Source organism: Anguilla rostrata, chromosome 5 (genome assembly GCF_018555375.3).
Source record: "Anguilla rostrata isolate EN2019 chromosome 5, ASM1855537v3, whole genome shotgun sequence".
NCBI lineage: Eukaryota > Metazoa > Chordata > Actinopteri > Anguilliformes > Anguillidae > Anguilla > Anguilla rostrata.
In genome coordinates this window covers 24,722,937-24,742,698 of record NC_057937.1, presented here as the reverse complement: position 1 = coordinate 24,742,698, position 19,762 = coordinate 24,722,937, and the positions used below count along the sequence as shown (strand labels likewise).

The following is a 19,762-nucleotide window of genomic DNA, read 5'->3' as shown; positions in this document are numbered from 1 at the left end:
CAGGGCAATTGTCTTTGGAGCTGTGTTTACAGCCTTCCGATCTTTACGACCCCAATCCTGGAATTTTACCTTACAAGTTGATGTGGATATTTTCCACATTTCAAAAAATTGATAAATGTATTAAGTTTGTCTTCAGTTAATTCATTGCCATTTTTCAATTGCTTTTCTTAAGTACACATCAACAGCGAAACACAATCTGCTCTACTTGTCACTTGAATGAAATAAATATGTCTATAAATCTATAGGTCTGAGAAATCTCCACTCCTTTAATCCTGGAACGTCTCCTGGCGGTGAGCAGTGGCCCTGCCACCCCCTGCAGCTGGCGTCTGGGTTAGGTGTTCTTTCCCCAACACTTGTCCTTCCTCCTCAGCCACAGCCAAAAGCTACCCTTCTCCGCCTCCTCTGCCAGTTCTTTTGTTGCCTTCTCCAGCTTTCCTCCTGTCACTCCTGTGTCCCTCAGCAGGTGTGTGGTTGACAGCCCCACAAAGCCTCGGCATCCAACCTCCACTGGGTAGATGGTGGTCCTCCAGCCAGCCTCCCTGCACTCAACAGCCAGTTCTGAGTACTTGGTCTTCTTTCGTTCAAAGGTGGCCTCGATCCCCTCCTCCAATGGTACTGTGAGCTCAATGAGGAGTACAGCTTTTGCCTTGGTGGACCACACTACTATGTCAGGACGGAGACACGTGGTGGTAATCTCGCCGGGGAACTGGAACTGCCTGCCGAGATCGACTCTCATATTCCACTCCTGGTCAGAGGAAAAGAGCCTTGGTGTTTCTCTTAGCCTGGTGCTTCTTCTTCCTCTGCCCTCCCTGACAAAATGGATGTGGTGTTCCACTGGTGGTGAACATCCCCTGCTTTCCTGTCTATGCCCCTCCAGCACCTCGGTCAGCTTTCTCAGGACCTAATCATGGCGCCATCTGTATCGCCCCTGTGAAAGCACGGTCTTGCAGCCTGACAAGATGTGCTAGGCTTGCGTTGGGAGCGTTGCAAAGCGAGCAGCATTCCTTGTTCCCAAACCACTGGTGGAGGTTCCGAGGACAGGGAAGTGTGTCATAGGTTGACCTGATGAGGAAGCTGAGTCTTGCCTGTGGGATCTTCCACAAGTCTGGCCAACTGATTTTCCGGTTGATAACCCCGTCCCAGGTTGTCCAGCTTCCTTGTCGGCCCTGCGACACAGCCTTGATCTTGTAGTGCTCTTCCTCCACCCTTGTCACTTCTGATACCACCATCTCCTTTCTCTCTTTCTGGTTGGCCTTAGACCAAAAATGTGGCGCTTCTCTCCACCCTAGTCCTACCCTTCCTGTCTGGACCCTGCCGACGAGTTCTTGGTGCTGCAGCCTACCAACCGTTCGGTCGACCTCAGCTTGGGCTTTCCACTTCCAGCCAGTAGGGACCTTGGCATTTGCGTTCCTCAGTGATCGGTGGACTCTCTTAGTTCGAGAACCAGCCTGATCTTTTCCTGCTTGTAGCCCAAATTGATAGATTGCAGTGGCAGGTGCAAGGTGTTCTTCCCAAAGAAGAAGTGTGGACCACACTACTATGTCAGGACGGAGAAACGTGGTGGTAATCTCGCCGGGGAACTGGAACTGCCTGCCGAGATCGACTCTCATATTCCACTCCTGGTCAGAGGAAAAGAGCCTTGGTGTTTCTCTTGGCCTGGTGCTTCTTCTTCCTCTGCCCTCCCTGACAAAATGGATGTGGTGTTCCACTGGTGGTGAACATCCCCTGCTTTCCTGTCTATGCCCCTCCAGCACCTCGGTCAGCTTTCTCAGGACCTGATCATGGCGCCATCTGTATTAGCGCCCCTGTGAAAGTGCGGTCTTGCAGCCTGACAAGATGTGCTAGGCTTGCGTTGGGAGCGTTGCAGAGCGAGCAGCATTCCTTGTTCCCAAACCACTGGTGGAGGTTCCGAGGACAGGGAAGTGTGTCATAGGTTGACCTGATGAGGAAGCTGAGTCTTGCCTGTGGGATCTTCCACAAGTCTGGCCAACTGATTTTCCGGTTGATAACCCCGTCCCAGGTTGTCCAGCTTCCTTGTCGGCCCTGCGACACAGCCTTGATCTTGTAGTGCTCTTCCTCCACCCTTGTCACCTCTGATACCACCATCTCCTTTCTCTCTTTCTGGTTGGCCTTAGACCAAAAATGTGGCGCTTCTCTCCACCCTAGTCCTGCCCTTCCTGTCTGGACCCTGCCGACTTGGTGCTGCAGCCTACCAACCGTTCGGTCGACCTCAGCTTGGGCTTTCCACTTCCAGCCAGTAGGGACCTTGGCATTTGCGTTCCTCACTGATCTGTGGACTCTCTTAGTTCGAGAACCAGCCTGATCTTTTCCTGCTTGTAGCCCAAATTGATAGATTGCAGTGGCAGGTCCAAGGTGTTCTTCCCAAAGAGGCCAGTCTCAGAGAGGCACCGCGGCAGCCCCAGCCACTTTCGGATGAATGAGTTGACTTTCCCATCCATCTTACTTGCTGTGGATGAGGGAATTTCACTCATTTTCAGCGACCACATCACCCTCTTGTAGAGTGTGAACTGGTAGCCCCACACCTTGTGCTTACCCGGGAGTTGGCGTTGTTCGATCCTTGCCAGGCTTTCTGAGAGCTGCTTCAACACGGTTCTCCCCATCTGTTTGTCAGAGAGCTCTGCTGTATACTGTCTCCCCAGGCTTTTGATGGGTTGCTCAGACAGAAGTGGGATTTTCTCGCCCCCTACGACAAAGATGGTGCTGTCGTTTCTGACTCCTCTTCTGAGAGACAGGCTACGTGACTTGGAGGGCTTGATCTTCATTCTTGCCCAGGACATCAGCTCATCCATCCTTTTCAGCAGTCTGGATGTACATGCTGCTGTCTGAAGGAGGCTGGTGACATCGTCCATGTAGCTCCTCAGTGGAGGTAGCCTCTGTCCGGATGGCAGTTTGATCTGTCTGTCTTGCTTCCATGAGGATTATCTCAAAGGCTGCCACAAACAGGATTGGAGAAATGGCACACCCCATGGCATCATCAATACATCCATGTAGCTGACAATGTACTGACCCCTGAATGAAGTTATGTTCATTGTTTTACATCATTGCAAAGGGATGCATTCATTTCAACAGACCATTTCATTTTAACCAAGATTAGGTTGTTTTACATGAAATACACAAAAGGTTTAATTTGCCCATAACCTATTTATGCATTAAAAACAACTCCAAATGGCAAAAATTAAGCTTTTAATGGTCTTAACAACAAATCATTGGTCAGAAAATTAGCAAGAATTAAACAAATGCACTCCCGAGACCTCCTGTGCCACCATTTGCTTGTTTACTTTTGCTGCAGTGAACTGTTTGGGGAAAAGCTAGAAACAGGGAAATTCACTTACACAGTAGACAAATTAACATAATGTCAAATAAAAGAGTCATGTTTTGTATTTGGTTGCATATCATTTGCATGCCATGACTTCCTGATGTCTGTGACCTATCAACATCATCAGAGTCTGGATATCTTATTTTCAGGTTGTCCTACAAGCGATACAAAAACTCTTTGCATTTGAATGGATCTCTAGGGGAATTGGGGGGTGGGACTAGATTCAGCTGTAAATTATGCTGATACAGTATGGAACACATTTGTTGGCTTAATGGCTTTAGGTCATCAAGGGTCCAAGGTATCAAATGAGCCTCAAACCATTGTGCTGCTGCCAGATATGCAGTAGATACTACAAGCATTGTTTCTCCTGAATATTTTTTCCATTGAGTTCAACAGGAAAATTAATCAGGAGAAACAATGCTTGTAGTATCTACTGCATATCTGGCAGCAGCACAGTGGTTTGAGCCTCATTTGATATATTGTTAAGACCATTAAAAGCTTAATATTATGCCATTTTGGGCTTGGCCCATTTTTTTTGCCCAGGAGTATATGTACGGTCTGCAACTCCCCATTAAAACATTACATTTAAAATCATGACTCAATCATAATTATAACTACTAGTACTGAACATGAGAAAAGCACATCAGGGCAATAAATTTCATTACATTACATTACATTACAGGCATTTAGCAGACGCTCTTATCCAGAGCGACTTACACAACTTTTTTACATAGCACTTTACATTGTATCCATTTATACAGCTGGATATGTACTGAAGCAATGCAGGTTAAGTACCTTGCTCAAGGGTACAACGGCAGTGTCCTTACCCGGGAATCGAACCTACGACCTTTCGGTTATAAGCCCAGTTCCTTACCCACTGTGCCACACTCCATGTGTTGGTTTCAAGTCTCTACTACAACTGGGGCAGTAGTAATAATGTTTTTTTAATTTTTTTATTTTGCATTTAATTGTCCACCATTGTGCCACCATGTGGCCAATTGTGGTGAAATAGCTGCACTTCTATTGTCCACAAGGGTCTACCACTGGGCAAAATTACATCAAGTTAGTAAGTTGGTAATTGCAAAAAAATGGCCATATATGGTGATGATGATGATAATAATAATAATAATAATAATAATAATAAAAGGGTTCCAGCAGCTTTGCTGCTTCGACCCCTAATGAAAAACAGAACAAATACAATAGGGATCCAGTAGCTTCACTGCTTGGACCTGTTATAATAATAAACCAATAATAAACCAACAATTGGAATAGGGTTCCAGCCAGAGACTGTAAAAAATATGGACAAAGCTAATGTGACATCACCCATTGGCTCTCCGTGGGTCTCTAAAACACGTTTTGAAGCTCAATGGCAGGCGCGGCCATGTTGTCGATTTGGAGCCAAAACCATAGAGTTAAGCAGTCTTGTGATTTTTACAATGTGATTGACAGTCCGGTGCAGAAAAGCCCATCAACCTGAACGAACGATTGCAGTACGAACTTGAGGCTAGCTGACTGTCTGCCGTTATGTTTTAAAATATATTATCAAATATTTACGGAGTTTAATTTCCATCCGTGACTGTACTGTGTCATGTAATCACGTTATATGTATGACATTAATAATACAATTATGTTCAGTTATCTTCAATTTATGTTTCTCAGCAAAACGAATATGCTTAGCTAGCATATCAGCTTGCCAGTGAGCTAGGTAGGCTATCCGTGGTTAGCTCACGCATTAGCAATATGAACCACAGGGGAAGAACATCGACTACATTGGTGGTCAATCAATCAGACATGTGTAGGCTACTGGTGATTTGACTAGGCTAATTTTTGTATAACTGTCTGGTAGACCTGCTGTTAACCGAGCAAGTTATCGTCGTAGGTTTTCGCCACAGTCAGTTAATGAGCCAGTAACTGCTACTAGCTACTCCATCGCCGTTTGTGGTGTTCACTTGCTGGGTGACGCTAGCTGACCGATCGTTCGCAAGTCACTTTCTACGGAATAAAAATGAACACTGTCAGCGGTGATTAACAAATCTACCAATTATTTCAATAACTGATCTGCAGGCATGTAAATATGACAACGCACCTTGTACAGCAAGTTTTCCACCTGGTGCATGAAGACAAAAATAATGTAGGCCTACATTGAATTTCGAATTATTATTAGGCTATTTTTTTTTCTTGTAAATCATCGAAACCAATGCAGAAAAGCCAATGTACGCAAGGAGCCCCCAGGACCGATTCTATGGACCACTGTCTTAAATGCTCTTGTCGGTCTCTTAAATGCTAAAAACATGTTCCTTTCTAAATGCCAGTCTTACAAAGATGGTTAATTTCGTTAAATTTTGTGTGTGTGATTTCATTGTGTGTTGTATGTTATTCAGCAAATAAACCTTAAGACTCTTAATTTGCTTCGTGAAATTGAAAATTTTGCAGTGTTTATCCCAAAATCGGGAGTAGCTTTGTCACATGCGTGAAGCATGGCCCAGGTAAACATTTACAGAATGTACACGACTGACAAGCCATCAAACATGTTTGACAGATTGAGTATTTGCCGGTTAGGGTTAGCTAGCTAGTCAAATGGCTTGGTAGCCGAAGTTGCAAACTGTTTTAGCATAGGCTACTGGACTACCAAATATAGCAAGCTGATTACGCTTTCTGCCAACTAATTATTTGGTTAAGTAGGCTAAAGGAAATAGTAAAAATGACTCGGCTACCGAAAAACTTCAGAGGAGGATTATTTTATGGTCATCTAGTGCAGCTGTAAATAGCACACGCCATAATGAAATCACTACGAAATGGGATGCCTGCATTTTCTGACTTTGCGCAGGTGGACCGTGGTCGGAGCAGCAATGTCATGGCCAAGAGGCGCCACCTCCCACCCCAGTGACCATAGACTGTAGCCCCTACTGTAGCTTAGTCCTCCGCAGTAATCAGGAAGTGATGCAAACTGTACCTCATTGGTCCACAACAAATATTATATCAGTGCCCAAATGACACAATAAATCATGAAATCGACCCATGGACAGTCACAAGACGAATAAAATACACATATTTTGACTATTTGTTCTCATGAGAAAAATTATTTGACTTTGTATTTGACCGCATTTGTACCGTAGACTTACATGGAAACCGGATATGAAAACACCTATACTGGAGCCAACCGTAGTGGCGCTAGTGAGCAACCAGGAACAACAAGACCAGGAAATGAGCTTCAAAAACAACGTCTGGTTTTGGCCGCTTGGTTCCAGCAGCTTCCCTGTAGTGTTGTGGATAATATGTGCATTACCATCTGTAGTATTAAACCCAGGATATATTCGTTGTGTTTCACAAAGTAGGCCCATTCATCACACTGAAATGAATTTGTTGTCCATGATAAGCTTCCTAAAAGTGTATAACAGAAGAGATAATAAGTCTTTCTCTCTCATTTTCTCTTTCAGTGCCCCGTCTGTTGTTTGATGGCTGGTCATATCAGGATTACATACATGTTCTGGACAGTGAAGATGAAATTGAAGAGCTGGGGAGAGAGCTGGTGGATGTGGCCAAGGTACAGAGATTGAAGAAATCAAAGTCAAATCACTGGGTTTCTTCAACTGAAACAACATAATGCCACATTCACATAACTCAGTAAATTGTGGAGTATTCCTGAATCATACATACACTATATGACTAAAATGTCTAGACACCCCTTTGTCTCTGGCTGTTTTTCATGGTTGGGCTAGGCCCTGTGTGCTCCTTTAATCAGCTGAATGTGTATTTAAGTGGTGCACTCAGAAAGATTTTAAACTGCAGATGTTTTTTTTTTCTGTTTTCTAGAATGGAATGATTTTAGCGATGATATGCTACAGTTTGTTCGCCTGTTTCCTTTAGTGTCTGTGCAGTGTTGGTTTTCTCCTCCTCAGAACTCCTTCCCAAGAGCAGCAGCTGATGATAGAGGGCAGCACATGCCCTGCTGTTGTGTAATGATTTAATTGTCCCCACCCTGATGAAATTGATGCCTTGATCTCTGTCAGTTTGTTCCTTCATGACATTGTAGCATTATGTGTGTGCTACAAGGTGGCGATGAACCCGTTACATCCTAGAAGTGTTCTTCACACAACAAGTTATAGCTCAGGATTCGTCTGGCCAGTACCGTTTTTACTTGTAGCAGGTCATTAAAAATTTTTTTTTACGAAGCCACTTTTTTATTTAGGCATCATGAAATAGCTGGGCTGCGATGCGCCAGAAGAGACGTAGCCACATTGTTCTCGTTGGCTTCAGTAGCTAACTAACAATCTTACTTGCAGTGATTACATTCCTACCAACACAGGTCTATCACAAACACCCTGGCTTATAGAAACAAGATGTACTCTTTGCTGTCAGATTTAACCCGTTATACATTAATATATCTGTTACGAACATTAATAGGTACCTCGCTAGGTAGTTAGGTAGCTAGTGTTAGCTGAATTCAGTTTTTAAATACAGAATGTCCTTAGGTATTGTGCATGTTGCGTAGTTTAGGATATTGCCAAAAAATAAAATGTTTGATTTTCACAACTTGAGCATTTTACAAAAATTTTATTTGAGCATTTCCCTGGTAAAAAAGTAAACGGCAGCATATTCTCAATCAGCAGATTGACAACTGGCTACAAGAGGAAACACCAGCATCATCAACTGGTTTCATTATTATTAGACTAATCTGAAAACTGAGCAAGTGGCTATTTTGGCTAATGCAGCAGCCCCAATGAAGTGAATGTATTATACATTACTTCGCTAAATTACAAAAGCACTGAACCAGTCATAACACGTGTTGTGTCACATCCGTACCTATCCTTCAATGCAAACTACGTAGCTATTATCAATATGTTATGCATATATGTATTTAGAATTTGAACTTTGTTTATTGGTTACCATAGTTACCTAGCACTGGTGCTGGTAACTTGCTTGTGGCATCTTTACACACTGGTCTTGGAATGTTGTTAGCAAGGTATGGCACTATTCAATCCTTCCAGAAATCTGTGGTAAAAATTTACAAATTCCATGGGGAATTTTGAAAAATGTGCCATAGTCTGCAATCATTTTTTAGCCAGCACCAAATGAGTGGTGAACTTCTCTGCTTATGCTAACAATATTGCACAGCTAGGGAACAGTAAACTACATATAGCAAAGCAGGTTTGTGGTTAGAGGTAGAGTAGTCTTTACATTTGGCAATATCTACCTTGATTACAAGAAATTTTACATCCCTGGATATGGAATAGGCTAACGTATCGATCTCAAAAACGGAAGGCACATTTCCAATGATTTTGTGCCGCACTTCTGGCAGCATGCAGCAGCTGTCTGTTTCATCATATTGGGAGCTACGTAAAATCCAATCTCTAAAAACAACATCTGCCTATATAGTAGTAAATTACTTAACAACTAACATTAACCTAACTATATTATGTTCATTTAGCAGGAGGGTCTATCCAGTGCAACTTACAATACAGTTGCAAGAAAATGTTTGTGAACCCTTGGGAATTACCTGGATTTCTGCTTTAATTACTCATTACATGTGATCTGATCTTCATTTAAGTAATTTAATAATAGACGTACACATTCTGCTTAAGCTAATAACACAGAATCAATTGCACTTTTCATGTCTTTATTGAGCACATTGTCTAAACATTCACAGTTCAGGCTGGAAGAAGAATCTGCAGCATCTGTTTCTTGTATACAGTAACTGGTAGGACCTCTTTAGCAGAAATAACCTCCCCCAAATGTTTCCTATTGCTGCCGATTAAACTTCCACAATGGTTAGGAGGAATTTGAGACTATTCCTCTGTACAAAACTGCTTCAGTTCATTGATATTTCTAAGATTTCTTGCATGAACAGCCCTCTTCATGTCATGCCACAACATCTGAATTGAGTTAAGGTCTGGACTCTGACTTAGTTATTCCAAAACATTAATATTCTTCTGTTTAAACCATTCTGTTGTTGATTTACCCATGCGTTTTGGGTCATTGTCCTGTGGCATCACCCTACTTCGATTAAGCTTCTGGTGACAGACTGCTACCTTGACATTCTCCTCCGTGGTGTACTTCCACAAATACCATTCTTGTTTAGTATTTTTCTTATAGTGGACGCATGAAAAGGGATTTTAACAAGTTCAAGAGATTTTGGCAGGTCCTTTGCTGTTACCCTTGGGTTCTTTTTGACCTGGTTCAGCATTGCACGCTGTGCTCTTGCCATGATCTTTGCAGGATGCCCACTCCTAAGGAGAGTAGCAATACTACAGAATTTCCTCCATTTGTAGACAACTTGTCACATTGTGGATTGATGAACGCTCAGGCCTTGAGAAATACTTTTGTAACCTATTCCAGCTTTACAGTATGCACCTCTATAGTTCTTCTAAGGTCCTCTGAAAATAGTTTTGAACTATTGGTTCACATGAACAGATGTTTCCTGAGTAACTCAAGTTGCCAGTAAGATACTGTAAAAAAAAATTACGTTGTAATTAATACAGTATGTAAATGCTTTTTAAAAAAAACAGTAATATGTTATTCTTATCTTATAAATTATATAACTTTGACTTGAATCTCAGTGAATTACCGTAAGAATGATACTGCTTTCTATAGTACATACAACATAATATACTGTACCTGGATTTATTGATCAATGAAAGAAAGTTGTCAGTGAAACCCAATTGTCCTTGGCTGTTTAATGCATGGGCTGTTTCTGATGCAAGTATCAGAAAATTATGTTCAGGATCACACAGTTTGGACCCCCAAGTATTACATACCAGTTTTATCAGAAGTCTCTTGGCAACTCAAATCTACCAAAAAATTGTACTTCTAAGAGTTAGATAATCAGAAATAGCAGTTCAAAGCAAAAAGTTTCATTTATGTTTTATGAAATGTATTTCCAGAAGTACATGACTCACCACAATGAAAACACGCTGCAATGTAAGTCCAGGGTGTATGTAGTAACCACACCAAATATCATGTCAATTGAACTTGCCATTGCTTTACAATGTGGCATTATCTACATGAAGAGCCTGGCGCCTGAGCCTTGCACCAAGGACTTGCAAGGACACTAGAAATGTTTTTATTCCAAAAGCACAATTGAAATATATATATATATATATATATAGATATATATATATATATATAACTAATGCCCAAGAACTATATGCCATAAATAAAAAAATAAATATAAATATAAATATAATTTTTTCTTTGTTTTTGAACAATAGTAAACTACAAAGAAAACAAAAATATTACTTTATTATTATTTTAACTGTTGTTGGAGTTATGGGGGAGGGGATGGGGGCTGGGGGAGTTGATGGCAAAGCTGAGGGGATTGGAGGCGGGGCAGTGCATTGATGTGCTGATAGCAGTTCCCTGAGAAAATAAGGCTTCAGACTCATATTCCAATCCATTGCTCAGCTTAGCAGAGAATGCACATTTCAGAGCACCTCAGAGACAGATAGAATAATAATACATATTTCAAATAATAAATATGACATTGAAAAAAAAGAAACAGAAATCAAAATATCAACTTTCCATCCCTGCTACCTGTGTGCTGTGCGCAGAGTACCATATTATTTATTTAGACATTGGCAGACTGCAGCATAAATTGCGTCTTTTGTTTATATTCAGTATTAGTAATTGCAGCGAGAAACTGCAGCTGTAGACACAAGAAAGTTTGTTACATTATGGTAGCAACGGAACGATGCGTACTATATATATATATATATATTTACCATCATTGTTTTATTATACCAGCGTGTTTGCAGAGAAACGCAAATACTATCAATAAAAATGGTTTAAACGAACTCACCCGATATTGTCTTCAAATGGATCCATGCCAAAGAAAATATTTATTCATCCTCTCAAAAAGCTTTTACTAACAAACTTTCAATGGAACTGTTGACCATTGCTTCCCCGGCGGGGCGTGTTTTGTTAACATAGTTAAAGCACCATAGATTGCATCCGAATGGCTAAAGATACATGCCACTCAAAGTTCAGATCCTCCCCTCATTGATTAAAAAAAAGAAAACCGAGTCAGCTTCGGAAATTACGAAGATCTTTGTTGACGACGAATTGTAGTTATTTATGACACCAAAAGGCGTCATCTGGGTCCATGCAGTTAATACTGCTGACAACAGCAGTAATAAGCAATTTTAACAAAGAATAAATAAATACAACTCTCTCTCAGCTAAATGCCAGGGTCTGTTTACAAAATATTCAGTTAAATCACAAACAGGTGAGATCACAAATTTCAGTTTTATCACAATAACGTGTGCTTGGCTGTTTAATACAGAGAACTATCTGAAAATTATGTTCATCATCACTCAATTACCTTACAGTGCAGAAAAATAATAAAATAAAAATAAATCTCTCTCTCAGCAGAGATGTACAGCTACTGTGCCCCTGCTCCCCATAATGTTTGGGACAAATTGATTCACAGGTGTTTCTGATTAGTCAGGTTTGTTCAGTTTATTCCTTGGTGTAGGCATAAGTGCTTTCAGTACTTAGTCTCAAGTCTAGGCTTCTGGGTGCCTTTGGAGTATGTTATTGGTGTCTGTCAACATGAGGACCAGAGTTATGCCAATGAAAAAAAATCAAGGAAGCCATTTTGAGGCTCAGAAATAAGAAAAAAAAACTGACATAGGCCAATGCTTAGGCGTACCAAAATCAACTGTTTGGAATGTCATTAAGAAGAAAGCAAGCACTGGTGAGTTCAGTAATTGCAAAGGGCCTGGTTGGCCAAGGATAACCTCTACAGTGGATGCCTGAAGAATTCTCACCATAATGAAGAATAACCCCCAATCACCTGTCCAACAGATGAGAAACACTCTTCAGGAGGCAGGTGTGGATGTATCTGTGACTTCTGTCCGCAGAAGACTTCACAAACAGAACTAGCAGCTAGACTGCACGATGCAAACCACTAGTTAGCCACAAAAAGGGGATGGCCAGTTTAGTTTGCAAAGCACGGAACAACATTGTGTTTTGCCCAATATCATTTATCTCCTTAAATTCCTCTATTATGCTTTGAATAGTAGAGGCTAGTAACAACAGCTTTGCTGGCAGTTATAAATAAACAATATAAACAAATAAACAAATGTTTCCAATGAAGAGACACTGATCAAAAGGAACAAAATTACACAAAAGCAACAAAAGCGACTTCTGGATTTTCATCCAGAAAATATATTTCAGGCACACTGGCCATCTCTGGCATAGACACAGAAGTAGGCTGACTGAAAGAAACTTGTCTGTTCAAAATTGTCTCAAAGAGATGGTTAACAGATGCTTTCTACACATATGTGACCCAAATTTGGACATCATTTCTTTTCACATCCTCTGAAAGGACATGTAATTTCTTGACCCAGTTTAGCAAACTCTAAACTAACCATCCTCTATTTGCAGCTAACTAGTGTTACGACTCAAGCTATAGTCGTGACAAAAAGAGAAAAAACACAACAAGGTATACTTTTACACGAAGGAATTATTTATTAAGAAGAAGAAAATGATGCATGTATGAGTGAAATATAGGGTATTTTTATTAAATGTGTATGGATGTGCGTGTGCAACAATGGGATGTGAATATACAACGCAAAACCTGTGAAGAAAAGAGGGAGAAGGAAAAAACCCTGCGGGCCGTCCAACCGCCCGACCAGGTGCAGGATTACCTATAAGACAGTGAGAAAGAGAGAGTGCCGGCCCAGAAAGCACTGGGGCTTCCTTATTATAGGGTTTCCCCCAAGGTGCTCTCAATTAGATAGGGGGCATCCCACACACTGGCCGACTCTTGTAACTACAATAAAAATAAAAACAATATTAGAGACAAAGTTGTCACACCCCTACCGTTAGAAGGGGCGCTACAATGCGACCCAAAAAATAATTACAAATCATTACCAATCCTTTTCAATGTTAAACAAGTGAGTGTCTATGAAGGGGCTCGGGAGACGGCATCCGCAAGAACACTTTTCTGAATTTTGCATCGTATGCAAAAACGGTTAAAGGGTTATGGTCAGTATAAACTATAAGGGGATTAGAGGTAGAATCCAGATAAACTTCGAAATGTTGTAACGCCCAGATAAGAGCGAGAGCTAGCTGCTCAATCATCGAATAATTTAACTGGTGTTTATTAAACTTGCGTGAGAAAAACCCTACAGGGTGATTTATACCCTGCTCGTCTAAGGACAGCTCCCGTGCCCACCTGACTAGCATCCATGTGCAATATGAATGGCTTATCGTATTGTGAAGCAAAAAGAATTGGGGCTCTAATGGTTTCAGAAACACTGTGTTGTCCAGTCTGCCCTGAAACACGCATTCAGCTGGCACTGTGATATCCTCCCCCCAAAGGAAACTGGACTAAGCACAGCATTAGGCTCCTCCATGATAGGCACTGAACCTGAATCATAGCAAATATTGAAGCAAACAGCTTTAATGGGAAGCACCTTGACCAGATTCACAGGACCAGAAGCAACAGGGGTTGTAACTTTTTCCACAGTCGGCTGGGTTATACGCCTTCAGCAAATTAATGTGACAGACATGTGCCTTTTTTCGTCGATCAGGAGTTCAAATGAAATAATTTCGGTTTGAAATAAATTTCGACCTCATAAGGACCCCTTAGTTTCCTGCAATGTACATTTAGAGTCCAGAGGTGAATCTAAACCCGAAGAATTAAGGGGCGAATGTGTAACCGAAACAACACAATGGGCTTCAAGCTAGAGGGACCGGAAGAAAAGGGTTTTGGTGGGCCCTTAGTTTGAAACCTGATTCTAGGACACTCACATTTAAAATGTCCCCTGTCATGGCACACATGACAAACTCTAGTTATGACAAATTTACCATCTGTGCCAGGAACAACTCTCCCCTTAAGGGGTGGGTGACCATCCACACCAGTTGATTTAAGTTGAGAGTGCAGAGTAAAATAGTTACGAGGCGAATCACCACGGAATTGACTAGAAGTTGCCATCCCTTTGCGAATCAAAACAAACTCATCTGCCAGAACAGCAGCTTCGGAAGCAGTACCTACTTTTCACTCGGTGATATAATTAGCAACAGCCTTGAAACATCTTGAATTGTTCCAACTCAATTAAATGGCACAATTTTTCAAACGTGTCCTCATTCGAAGCACTCATCCAACTTGTAAATGGTATATGTAACTCCCGAACATATTCAACATGAGACTGCTTATCTCCCTTTTTCCAATTTCGGAAATGTTGTCGATAAGCTTCAAGTACTAATCCATACGCCTTTAGTACCGCAGATTTTACCTTGGCATATGTTAGAGAATGGTCCCATGAAAATGAAGCATAAGCTTCCTGCACTTTCCAGTTAACACCGCAACACCAGTTAACTGCCGCAAAAGCACCCGATTGTCTTCAGACTTGGGCTTGAGATTGGGCAAGTCGTTCAAATAGGACGAAAAACTTGTCGGGGTCCTTCTCATTGAATTTTGGTATTAACCTCGGCTCATTACTGATATTTTGTCTTTCTGGTCCCTGGCTGCCAGGATAAAACATAGATTCTTCTCCCCCTATTAAAATGGAACTTTCCCTTTCTCTTTCCCTCACTGACTGCCTGAGACTCGCAGAACTTCACCAAGTCTCGATGTTTCCGCTCTTCAAGCCTTATTTTTGCGAATTCAAGCTCATTTGTCATTTCTAATTTTACTAGCGTTTTGTATCTTGCAATGTAAGCACTCTGTCTGTGAAGTCATCTGTGGACAGTAGTCAGGGACACATCCATGCCTGCCTCCTGAAGAGCATTTAGGATCACTCAAGTCAGGTGTTTTGGGGTTTTTCTTCATTATGGTGCAAATTCTTCCGTCATAACTTGTAGAGGTCTTCCTTGGCCTACCATGCTATTTGTGAATACTGAACTCACCAGTGCTCTCTTTGTTTTTAATGATGTTCCAAACAGTTGATTTTAAAAAGCCTGTGGTTTGGCCTATGTCTGTTCCCCCAGCTAAGAAACACCTCTAATGCCACTTGTCCCAAATATTATAGTGTCCTGGAATGGGGGGGGTGCCTATGTATAAAGAGTAGGGATGTATCCGAATTCGAATACTGTATTCGTGGAAAACAAAGATTCATATCATTGTGGTTGGCCATAAGATAAAAATGCCCATTATGTTTGCAACATAGGACTTTGATTTCACTAACTAGTCATTTCATTTACTACACATTATTGAGTGATCGCTATATTCTGTAGTCGCCCCCACCGAGTCAGCGCACAGCAGGCAGTGGGCTGCGAGCTGACTGTTCCCGGCTATCACTCAGGGGAACTCTCGCATCGAAGAGGAGGGGGCGTCAGGTGCGGGAGCTAGCGAGACAAAAGCCTGGTGTGGTAACTGGATTTCTTTCAAACCCCCGCAACCTATACATCAAAATGAAGCTTAGAACCTGTAGTTTTTAGCTGTGTGTGTTACTTTCCTACATTTAAAAAAAAACCCAGTCGAAATATTGAAAAAAAAACGACATTTTACCTTGTATTTCAGTCAATATTCATCCGTTTAAGATGTACCATGCTGGATTGAATCAGCCATAGGTCTTGGCTATCAAATGAACACGAAATCCAGTCCAGATTTTCATGGTAACAGGTGCCACCAAGGGAAAATATGAGGACATCAGATGGTTTGCAAACTTAGTTCAGTAGGGGGAAAAAAATAAAATAACAGTAATACATGAACTTTTTTTGCCTGTTTTATGTAATTACTGTTGTAAAGTAGTAATTCACGTTTCCCTAGCGAACTGCAGTAACGTTAACACATCAAGAAACGCAAACGCAGCATCATTGGAATTTAAGATTATTCCCTTCAACTAAGGATATTTTTCTATATATCTTCACTGTAAATGGTTTCTATTTCCAATGCAAAACAGAATCTTGTGATTTATAAAACATTTTATTCAGTTTCTGATTGTTCAATGTTCCCCAGTTAAAGGGGAGGTGGGGGTGGTGGTGGGGTTCAAACAGTTCATAGAACTTAGTTTAGTTACAAATAAAAATAAAAGAGAGAGAGATGAAAAGTACAGTATGAGGATTTGGAAATATATTTCATAATTAATTATATGCCGATATTAAATCAATTTGATGCTTTGAAGCCACAACAATGTCTTTCCCAATTAATATTAGGTTAGAAAATACAACATTTCCCCGATTTAATGTGACTTCTGGTATAAACCATGCCCACTTTCAGTCTTCTATCCGCATACAGATACAGAGACAGATAATTTTGTTGGTTGAACAGATACAGATAGAGATAATGACGTCTCTGCACACCCCTAATAAAGAGTGCTGTAATTTTGGTGCAACCAAAACATATAAAAACACACTAAATGCCAAGGTCTGTTTGCAGAATGAAATTATATTTAAACAGTCATGGAAATTTATCTGAATATGATATACAGGATTTTGACTGACACTGCTGATTTATGTGTTCAGTCATGTCTAAGTGAAATACTATTCAGGCAAGGGAATGCAAGAGATGCAAGTCTGTAATGCAAAAACATTTATCTCTATTTTGTCCTTTTTACTTTTTGACATAAATTAAACATGCACACTGATATGCATGTATAATACATATTTGAGCACTCAGTGACCAATTGAAGACATTTGAAAAACTTCTTAATCACATTATTAACAGGACTTTTTTGTCCACCAGTAGGCTACTTAATATTTACTTTCAATGCTTATAATTTTAAAATATTATTTACTTTTTTGAGATAAGGAGTTTTTGCAACAAAATGTTTCACTACACTGCAAGCCATTCAAAGAGCTTTTTAAGAAGAGTGCACACATGTGCATTCATTGCAGTCTCTTTTTTTCTGAATCACTTTCCCTGTTTTCTTACTGACCACTTCACCTGGATGGGTCTTGGAGCCTGTGTCTGGATTGATTCCCATGAAGCTTCTGGAAAAACAATGTTGAACATGTATAGTTAACTGTGTTTAAAATATCATAGGGAATAAATTAAACTTACTAAGTAAACGCTGAGCTACCTAGCTAACTAGCAATTTAAGTAGTCGCTAGCAATCTTAGCGAGGCATGCACACAAGATGTGTTCCAATTCCAACAAGCACTGTGGTAGCTAGCTACCATAATCAAATTTTAGCTAGCAGGCTGGTGCCTAAATAATGGTAAATCCAACCAGGGAAGTCAGCTATAACGTTACACTAAAACACATAACTTAATAAAAATTGTCAGTTATCTAATATATTCAGCTTGCCTGTTATGATCTATATTCATAAATTCATTAAACATTAATGTTAACAGCGTTAATTTTCTTTCAAAAATAAACCTAAAGAGTAGGCTGACTGCAGCTCCCATGGCGCTCCTGCATCAATCAGTGAAACTTGCGCATGCACAAAGTAGTTCTTTTAAAGTCATTAACTACAGTAATTTGATTTAAAAAGCAATAAATAAATAAATAAATAAAATTGCCTTTGATGGGGAGTAGCAGAACTGCATGCAATGAGCACTGAAGTTTTGACATTACTCACTTGAATATGAGCTATCAAGTTTGTACAGCAATTAGGACTGAGGGAAGCAAAGCTTTGCATTGTGCATACCTAGCTGGCTCCAACACTACAAACGTCAGTTCCAGAGACATTCACACAGACCAACAGTGTATGTAACTTTTTGGACTTAAATCTTATCTTGAGTTCACAGTTTAAACCGGAGGAAATGTAGCTTTGAGGTTGAAACATTGCTACTGGGTATCGATATTAAAAATAACTATTTCAAGGTTAACTAATTTATTAAAGTGAAGTTACCACGCACTACTGAAATTTTTGAGATAGCTCAGCTAACTTAATAATTTGCCTGCATGCAGCTTCACTTAACTGGTAAACAAGCACAAATAACTAGAAATGTTATCCTGAGTAATCAATTAGGTCATTAATAGGCTACTTAAGGTAGCCAGTAGCAGTATACGTACCTTTCAAGCTGGGAAAGAGACCACGTTGGACAAGTGATGGTGAATCGAATCCCTGAATTCTGTGCAGTCACGAGTTATGCTGTAAATTATTTGTTTCTATGGCAATAATATAATGAATTCCCAGGGTGCACTGCAATATACTGTAATGTACTGTAAAAATTTAAAACGTTGCCATATAATTCTGCTGTAAATTTTACAGCAATGTCTTACAGTGTAGTCATTTGTGTGAGGCCATACAGATTAAATAAAAATGTTTGCTGTTAAACTGCGAGCACCCTGCATGCTCGGGTAAATACTCTTCTAAGAAAATATGCAAACTCCCAGAAGATATTAAAATTATCAATAAAAAAAAATAATAAATACTTGCCAGTAAGAAGGAAATCAGTCAGTGGGAACAAAATCTCAGGAGGAACCTGACTAGAGTGGGGAACCTCTGTATTACACTAAGGGCCATATTTACTAAGCATGCTGCAAATTACTGTCAGTACCCACAAAATTCTGCATCACTGGTTACGTAAATGAACACAGCCATAGCTAGTTCATTTAAATGCACTGCCGGTATTTAAGGTGCGTTTTACACATTGGTGTACTGCTTCATTTTTGGTGGCGTCGGGGTTTGGACAGGTGTCAGGATCCATGGTTGTAATGGATCGGCAGTATCACCTTCAAATGTTAACACATCTCATTAGTAAAAACTTCAGAACAGTTTTAAATATTTCAAGTTGTTTAATTCTGTACCCTGTTTGTTTAATAGCCGACCATCCCCAGTCATCGTCTCTCAACTTCTCTAACAGACAACTGTTCCAAAAGATAAAGCAAATGTAGGGGCGAGTCACCATAAATATAATGCTTCATTAATGTAACACGGTCAATAACTTAATATACAATGTGGCTACCGTAGCCATTTCAGGTTTGTACATGTGCCATTCAGTCTTCTACCACCTCCTGAAGGAGTGTGATAACCTTTGCAGGAAATATTTCCAAAACATAAACTAAAACTGTCCCAAAAGTCATTTTCGGGTAAAAGGCTTTATTTCTGCAATAAATCAAATCAAACATCATTTAAAAAAGTTCTCTCTATGAGTTATCTAAACACTAGATATCTATCATACCCAAAATGGTGTTTAATATTTATTAAAGAAATTAATTTTACTCATCAACATGTTTATGACTTATTTCAATGTTTAATGTTATGTGTGTTCAGCTAATTTGCTTGCTGTGTTGACATCTTCTGGATGCTCCAAGTCATTAAGAAACAATTCACTGGTAACAGGCATTTATAACATACACACACAAGATTGGTCTGTATGGTTGGCTATTTGTTTTGTAAAAGCTCTCCTGGATGTTAAGAAGCAAACAAAAGCAGCTTTCCTCATTTACCTGGACATTACCAACCCTCACGGTAAGTTATGAATGTTTATGTACCGTCTTTTTCATGAATAATGCCCCATGCTTCATAATTTGAGGTTGTGGTTGGTCTCACGTTACTACTGGAAATGTGTTTCCTTGATTTACTGTTA

At 40.3% G+C, this 19,762-nt stretch overlaps 1 protein-coding gene across 13 annotated transcripts in view; it reads left to right on the top strand.

Annotated features, from left to right (window-relative positions):
* Positions 1 to 19,762, top strand: part of chid1 (chitinase domain containing 1) — a 352,093-nt gene that overhangs the window by 82,149 nt on the left and 250,182 nt on the right. For all 13 annotated transcript variants that reach the window (XR_010330348.1, XR_010330349.1, XM_064337950.1 and 10 more), the window contains one exon: positions 6,775 to 6,881. Coding sequence is in view for 11 of the 13 variants with exons in the window: in XM_064337950.1 (XP_064194020.1) it covers positions 6,775 to 6,881 (107 nt within the window). In the remaining 2 variants the exon portion in view is untranslated. The remainder of the gene's footprint in view (positions 1 to 6,774; positions 6,882 to 19,762) is intronic.